General features: G+C 32.6%; 2 protein-coding genes across 2 annotated transcripts; both read right to left on the minus strand.

Moving 5' to 3' along the window:
• Positions 1–3,455: 3,455 nt before the first annotated feature.
• Positions 3,456–5,596, minus strand: LOAG_03266 (hypothetical protein; the record flags this gene model as incomplete). Its single annotated transcript, XM_003138803.1, has 5 exons — positions 3,456–3,552; positions 3,717–3,833; positions 4,645–4,796; positions 5,010–5,208; positions 5,424–5,596. The coding sequence occupies 5 exons, from the start codon at positions 5,594–5,596 to the stop codon at positions 3,456–3,458; spliced, it is 738 nt and encodes a 245-aa protein (XP_003138851.1).
• A 1,452-nt stretch (positions 5,597–7,048) lies between these two features.
• Positions 7,049–8,396, minus strand: LOAG_03267 (hypothetical protein; the record flags this gene model as incomplete). Its single annotated transcript, XM_003138804.1, has 3 exons — positions 7,049–7,355; positions 7,508–7,665; positions 8,283–8,396. The coding sequence occupies 3 exons, from the start codon at positions 8,394–8,396 to the stop codon at positions 7,049–7,051; spliced, it is 579 nt and encodes a 192-aa protein (XP_003138852.1).

The raw sequence follows: 8,396 nt of genomic DNA on the forward strand, positions 1-8,396 counted from the left end.
AAAAGAAATCTTCAATGTACGTTACTTGTATTCATTTCAAATTCTGATATAAAAATGATAAAGGACTTTCTTGTCAAATAGATTTTACATATTTTGTTCTTGAAAATGCAACCCTCATCGGCGTTCTATTACTTTGATTTTATAATGGATTCTGTTTTCCGTAGGATGTGAGACTCATTCACTAATGGTCTAATTAGCGAGATGAGTTAAATGGAACGACTAGTCGGCTAATTTGATTTACATCCATCGCTGGCATGAAGTATCCTGTTCCTTTGGTGATAAGTATAGCGCTGATTCGGTGTTTTGTGCAGTACAAAAAGCAGTGAATTGCGGTACAGAATTACGCTAGAATTACGTCAGTTTAAGAAGACAGACTCAGTTTATGAATCCGTCCCAATATCCCCGCAATTTTCTGGCATCAGTTATTCTTTTTGTTCTAAACACAAACGATAAAGTAACAGTGGAATGCTATTGTGATGCAAGCGATTGTTCGTTCGGGAATCACATAGCATATATTTATTAGTATAAGTGACATGTGACATTTTATGGCACGGTATGTGACATTTTAGAATTCGGTATAAAAGTAATCATAAGGCAATTAAAAGAAATATCATTGAAGCAAATGTGAGAATATAAGGAAGTGAGAACTAAATGTTAATTCATTGTTTTTGCTTATTTCTCTTCGCATATAACATGATGCTATCACGCAGTAAGCATTGATCATTCAATTTTTTCCCTCCAATAACGGGGATTTCTTATTGAAAGTGGCTAATAGTTCATTATATGAGATATCAATGCTAATTTATCAACAAATAAGATCAATCAATGCATCAGCTTGTTGGTATTTAACAGTATAGACGATTAATTGTGAGGAGCTTTTTTCGGATGGGAAATATTTTGGACGAAATACTTACAGGTTATCAGAATGCTTTTTTTGAAGAGGAAGAAAAAGGAGAGGAAGCTTATGGTATTTCAAAACATTTCCAAATGATGAAATGTTTCTGTAATAGGAGTAGACATCACATTTCGTCAAGTTGTAATGAAGATTAGCAATGTTTCACAATCTTGATGACAAATCACTGCAAATGAATGCATGTAATGTCGCGTTGTGTACTAACTGGATTTCCATAAGGTTGATTTCCTCCGTCTGCATTCCCGGGAGATGCAAATCGATCATTGTCTGCTATCATTGTTTAGAAGACAGATGTCAGGTATCGATATATATATGGCAACATTATAAGTCAAATCTGGTTCTGAATCAAAGTAGGCTTAATGTTTTACTGTGAAATTGAATAATACTCAAAAATATTTAATTGAATTGTCAGAGATGCCATGCAGTTCTTTCATTTTTGATGGCAAGAGTATTGGGGTTCAAATAGGGCGTTCCTCAACATCTACTGTTCGTATTTTACCATCACCGTATTAAGTGGAAATGTCTTGTGCACCCAATAACATCAATCGTTATAGATCTTAAAATCGGATCATCCTTGGTATTCTTAAGTTTCATCGATTGGTCAATAATTGAATAGAAGCAAAATTCGATGTCCATGTCCACATGAACCAAATTTCATCCCATGAGAGCTCGTTTTCGGTCAGTCATAAATCAGTGAAGTTATTGTTGAATGATTTTAAGATATCTGAGAAGAGAAATAAAAAGGGAATGAAATTTATACAGAAATGAACAATATTTGTTACTCTTAAAAATAGAACGAATAACTGATTTAGATGATAAGATTTTTATTCAGTTTTCTAATCTTGTCATACTCTTCTTTGCTATCTGTCAAATGGGAATGTTATTGTAATGGAAGTTGAATTATTCCAAGGATCTTTTCACCTTTTAAAAGTAAGCATAGTAAAAGTCATCACACAAGGAAGAGCGCTAATTTCAATTACAATCACTTCTGCTAACATAAATTCCTGATTATGCATATTTTAAGGAAGAAAGTAGAAGACCAATTCCTTTCATATCAGACTTTCAATAACCGGAGTTAAAATTGCTCCAGAAATGTAAATACAAAAGTTTTCTTGCTTCACATTTCAAACTTGAGAGGGAAAAATGCTAACGGATTTTGAAATTTCCAAAGATATAAATTAACTGTAAATATCCGGTTATGACAACGAAATATTGACCTAAAAATAATAGACCTCCCACAGGCACAATTATATCCTAGACCCGAAATGTTTGGTTCCAGCGCTAATTATCCGACTCACCTTGCCCATTAACGTGTATTTACTAAAAATCAATAGATTGAAAGTTCGTTTGCTCAAATCTATACGTTTTACTTTAGTTGTTAATCTTACCTTACTTTAAGCATATCAGCATTATAGTTATGATGACGCATAGAGGACACAGTATTCTATGATATCAGATTCTCTTTTGAAGATAAGTAACAAACTGATGTATAAAGTAACAAGAAATATTATTACTACTTAACTGTCCAAACACTCATTTGCAAAATCAAAAACTAAAAGACATTTGTAATATCCCGAAGGAAATCTTGATTTAAAACATTTGTCATTCAATGGATCACTATAATGATATCACATGTAAAATGATTTATGGTTATCATAATATTATTGTCTAATGGGTTCTTCATATAGTTCCTTATTTGATGCTTTTGAACTAAGATTAAGATTTAAAATACTGCAGGCTAAAATGTCCATCTCTTACATTCACTTCAGTTTTTGACTTCATGCGAATATTCATCAAAAAAATAGTTTAATCATTTGCCTGTTTACTATTGTTCATACTTATCCCGACAATTACTGTAACGATTTGTTCCATTACTTCAATGACATACTCACAGTATACAGTATGAGGAGACTGACACGTGTCACAGGTGATTGTCATTCATTGCAGTATTGCTTAATAACTGACACATCCTTTATTTACTTTTAGCTTTTCGATCTGATGTCTTTGAACGAGTCTGAAGTGTCTCAGTTAATTTAATTCGTACTCTAAATAGTCTCCACCACCTGCTATTAAACAATAAACGTTACTTTGTGTTCCATTCTGGACAATTTATGGCTTCATGAAAGAGTTCGAAATTATTTCATGTTGAGTTTGAGTGATTACATTTTCTTCTTTTATAATAAGATCTTATTGTGATTGAGATGAACGAGATAACTGTTCTGATGAAATTACTGAGAACCATTGTAAGGTATGTATTTTAACAATCGACGTTTCATAACTCACAACAAAATCGTACATTGGATTATAAACAGAATTGCTTTGAAAAAAAAAAAAAAAATTCGCTTATTTACTAATTGTAACTTTCTTCAATAGAATTTCGAAATTTTTGTAAAAAAAAAGACATTGATTAAGACCAAATAAATGCAAAGGAAGTAGTTTCGATATCTTTCATTTCTTCTAGTTAATTATCAAATTCTGAAATTGAAACAAGAAATAAATGACTAAAAATATGACACGAACAACAAGCATTAGTATAAACAAATTAAACATAAGTCATTGGATGAGCATTATTACGATGAGCATAAACAGTTAACGGCGCTTGGCGACGAAATGCATCTTCTGATTCCCTCATTGAGATTCTGAAAAGTTATAACATTCAGATTTAATCTAACCAATGAAAACGAGTTAAATTACAATTAGAATTGACTTTGTCTCCTTCCTGAATTTCCTTTGCTCTTTGAGAACTAACTTCTCCTATCATTTGAGACAATGCTTCAATGAATTCATTAAAATATATCGGTACCGTTGATGCCTAATCATCGGACTGTTCCACGATCTATTCGGTGCAGTACCATAGCCACTTTCATGCCCATTATCAGCTGAATTACCGGAATTCCGAGATTTTTCATCATCGGTAGAACTGAAATTTGCATCCTATCATCAACAACAAGCAATAAAATTACATTTTTAATTAATTTTCTTGGAAACAAAAACTCTCTCACATCTTACATTCATAAAAATAGAAATAAAAAACTTATTAATTCAAAGTCACACATCTCACAATTGAAAATGACACAACATAACTAATTCTCTGTAATTTTGCATTACAAAACTTGCAATATTTTGCGAATTTTTTCAAAATTTGTCACCATTTGGTTGCAATATCTCAGTAATTTATCAAAATACTAGAAGTTTTACATTGCAAATTTGCAGAAAATCAATTGTCTTTTACCACTTCCATTATAGAATAAAGTATAGTTATGATTTAATAAAGTTTGTAAAATGCAAAATGCAGCATTAATTTGCTTTTTCTCTTTGAAATAACACTTGGCTTATTTTGCTCATTTATTTAAGCTCATATCATCCTTATTGCCAGCCAAGGAATGGTCAGTGTAAATCGCAATTATTTCGTCATCAATTCACGATTCCGCTTGTTTCTAAGCTTCTGAATTTTTACAATGTTTATAAGATGTTGCGGAAGATTTCAAACTACCACTTTACAGAAATTTTTTTTTTCAACGGATCATTGAATTTGGATATCGCATAATTTTTCTTTTTATGCTTCATTATTTGTGAATAGTCTCTTTGCATCTGTGATCTTTCATTTCTTTATATCGTGGAAGTAAAAAATAAGTAAAAGGAAGTTTTGTAAGAGATATTAATGAGCTAGTAACAGCGCTGTTATCAGAGTCATTTGGCCACCAAAAAAAATCAAGTGTGGGAAATTTTACCGTTTCGGCGATGGAGCGGTACACATTACATCATGTTCCCTTTCCATTGAGTTCCCGGATGAATCCAGACTAAGTGGAGAATCCTGGGAGGGTGGTGGAGGTGGACGACATGTCGGTGGCGGCCTTCGCACTGATGATATACCATAAAGTAACTAAAAATGAATTAAAACAAGTCAAAATGAAACTGGAGAAAAAGATCGAGTTCCCAACTTTATTCATTTTGTAAAATTTTGCGATCTTTTCGAATTATTTGATGGTTTGTCAAATTAGCAAAAGTTAACAAACTTTTGAAACAAATACAATCCCATAATAAATTCTTTGCATACCATTTGGAAACAAATATAATCAAGGTCAAAAGTTCATACTTCTCGTCTCGATGCATATGCTATGGAATTTCCAGGGTGTACGGCACTGAAAACTCCATTTCCCGGAATTTCTTCATATAATCGCCCAACGGTGCAGTAACCGTCCGAAGATCCATGAAGTCGAAATGTTGTTGCAGATTGTAGCGGTGAATTTCTCATCGGATTTATTAACAACTTATTAGGACGATATGAGTAACTCCTATGAAAAATTCCCAGTTATAAAGATGGTCAGTTCTATCGGACTTTAATTAAACTGAAAGGATTTATTCATCGCAAGAAGAATAAGCAAGATTTTTGAAGCTTTGAAATTTTTTGCAAATTATGCGATGGAAAAGTGTGATGAAATCCAGATATTCGCATTCAGAGAGAAAAAAAAAAACAATGGATTATGAAGTCGGTCTTCCAAAGATTAACCTCAACGAATTTGGAGTGACCCGAACAGCTTTATGCTTCATAAAATTATTCTCAGTGGACCCGTATAACAAATCACCATTTATAACTGAATCGCTGTCTTGGACCGTTGTGGTATAGGGCCAATCGCCATTACTCAACACAGTGTCTGCTGAGAATCCCGGTTTTCGTTTCATTTTTGTTCGCTCTTTCCGGTTAAACCTGGAAAATGAAGGTCAAATGATTCCTGTTTCTTTTATAAATTTAATGATGTAGTCCATCCGGAATTTTCGTTATCTATTTTGCTTCACCACTGTCATCTTGTCACCGTAAATTACCATTACAACCTATTTCATTATCAAATCTCTGACGCGAGATTTTTTCCGTCTTTCATCCGCATTTAGGAATTTATGACTCATTCATCGGCAAGATGGAAAAGAATCTGAAATAATTTTCAAATTTTCAAACAAAAAGTTCGGAGATAGTCTTCTCAAGGCCAATTTATGGGTTGGTGAGAATGTTCTTTTGTTTTCTAATAATGAATCAATCGGTAAGGAAATGAAAGAAATTGGATTATCACTTTGTTCTCTGAATGTGCCAAACTGACAAACACGCTGTAATTCAAATAGACATTTCAGGAGAGATTTGGGGTAAAAGAGAAATTGGCCATATCTGAATTATCAACATCTCCTTCCTTAGAACTGCACAAAATGCAAGATAAAATGCATTTTCATCATTCAGCAATAAAATTCATTGAATGCACACTGCATGCTAAAATTTTCCAACAGCAATTACAGCTTATCAAAATAAGCTAATTAAGAAGCAAAAGGTATGCATGCGAGTAATTAATGGATTCTCTGAATGATTCATCCCATCGTTAAACGAATTGCCAACTAAGAAAAGAACAAAAGAGGGAAGACTAGACCAGATTGTAGAATAGCTCAGAGTTGAGAAAGTATAGCGGAGTAGGTAGTAAGAATACTGTAAAATAGAATATCGTAAATATTCGTATAAATCTCTTATAGAATACTTTTAAAATTACTAAAATAGATAAATTATCGCAAATGTGTTTTGTTCCGCCGTGCAGATCAAAGGTCATCTCATTAGCAATACGCCTAAACTTCGATATTCATTTCTTAAAGGAAGATTTTTCTTTAAATTTGATTGCTATAACATTTTTCACAGATTTATACGAATTGCTATGTCAACGACATTAATTGAGCAATGGAAAATGGTGCATAGGAGAAATGGAACAGATGCGCTCAGACACTTCCGCTAGGCATTTCAATTGCATTTTGGAAGAGGAGCTTATTGATTATTTAAACAATTATGCATTTATGAAACTCGATGTAACACTGTCAACAAGCTAATGAAACTGATTGATTCATTGCGATGTGTTGAAAGTTTAACAAATTTGAAAGACTAAAATTGTTTGAAAATTTTCAGTTCTTTGATTCTTCTTGATTTTTCAACAACAACAAAAAAACAAAGTGCCATTAACCTTTAATGAGCCACATTATTAATGTGTGACAGACAAAATATATTGTACTGATAAGTGACCGCCATTTATTACATTATGGTTTGGAAGAACTGGTGATGGTCAGTGGATGATAAATGAATCCTCTTCTCGATAATACATCCATCATTTATCATTCCCATAAATGGAGAAACATATGGATTGGTGCGGGTAGAATGTATGGATAACCCAAACAACAATAACACACGGGAGCATGCAAATGTGATTTATTGATATGGCAGGCGGGTGGTAATGAATCGCTTTCCACTAACTGACCAAATTTGGTACTTGACGGGATGCAAATTAAGACGAATGATGGTAATAAGGCCAAAGCCAGACACCATATTACCTGTATTTCTAAACTACCACTCAAATCAATCGTTTTTATGATATAAGCCAAAAATGTATCGGCGATTTTTAATTGCGATATTATAGCCAACCTTACTTACCAATAATTATTAGAAAATCTTTTCCGTACATAGTTTTCGTAGTCTTTTTTTTTTATAAAAATTTTCATAAAACTTTTCGTTTTCATAAATTTTTGTAAATTTTTTTTCCATAAATTTCATAAATAATGTTGAAATTAGCAAACCTTCGTATTTGGATGAATATAATGACGACTAATAAGGCAGCAGAAATTAGCGCACCGGATGCAAGTAAGGCATATAAAAGGTAATCAGGTAGACTGGAAAATACAAAAGATACTTCGTCATGAGATGTTGCTTTTTGATCCGCGTCACATTGCTGAATCTGAAAATGATCCGCATTTCATTCAACCCTTAACCCTTTTCTTTTATTACTCATTTATTTTACTCTTATCATTGAAATTATGAATTCCTTTGACATATTGACGCCTCTTACATACCTGTTATTGTCACCTTAATGTTGACGATCAAATTTGGTAATATACTTTCTCATTAACTCTATTTATAATTTACATACAAATTAGGCTAAAAAATATGCAGATGTCAATTTACATAATCACTCTAATCATTTTTCTCGCCCACTAGCGATATATACCTTTTCTCCACACCAAAAAAAACCTTTCCCAGCCTTATGATTTCATTTTATGTAATTTTGATTAAAAAAAGCAAAGTGGTTTCTTTCTGGTTATTCAAGAAATACCAGAAAACATTTGAAGACTAAGAAATGCCTTCTATTTGATACCGTCATGATAAATATCACAGGCATCACATTGAGGCAGTATTCATAATTGTTAGCAATCTGAGGTTGTTTATTACCTTTAATTAATGAATATACAATAATTTCGTCAAAATTTTAAAACTAACTGATTTAAAGGAAGAAAATTCGCTCTATGCTATTGCTTTCTTATATGGTTGACAGCATTAAAAAATGGAATAAAAAACCTGTGTAAGTTCATCAGCAAGTTCATCAGAAAGCAAATGCCAAATCAATGTAGGATCCGGTGGTGGTGGAATATCAAATTCCGGTGGCGGTGATACGCATTCACATCCCATCAT

The sequence above is a fragment of the Loa loa genome (genome assembly GCF_000183805.2).
Source record: "Loa loa unplaced genomic scaffold supercont3.8, whole genome shotgun sequence".
NCBI classification, from domain to species: domain Eukaryota; kingdom Metazoa; phylum Nematoda; class Chromadorea; order Rhabditida; family Onchocercidae; genus Loa; species Loa loa.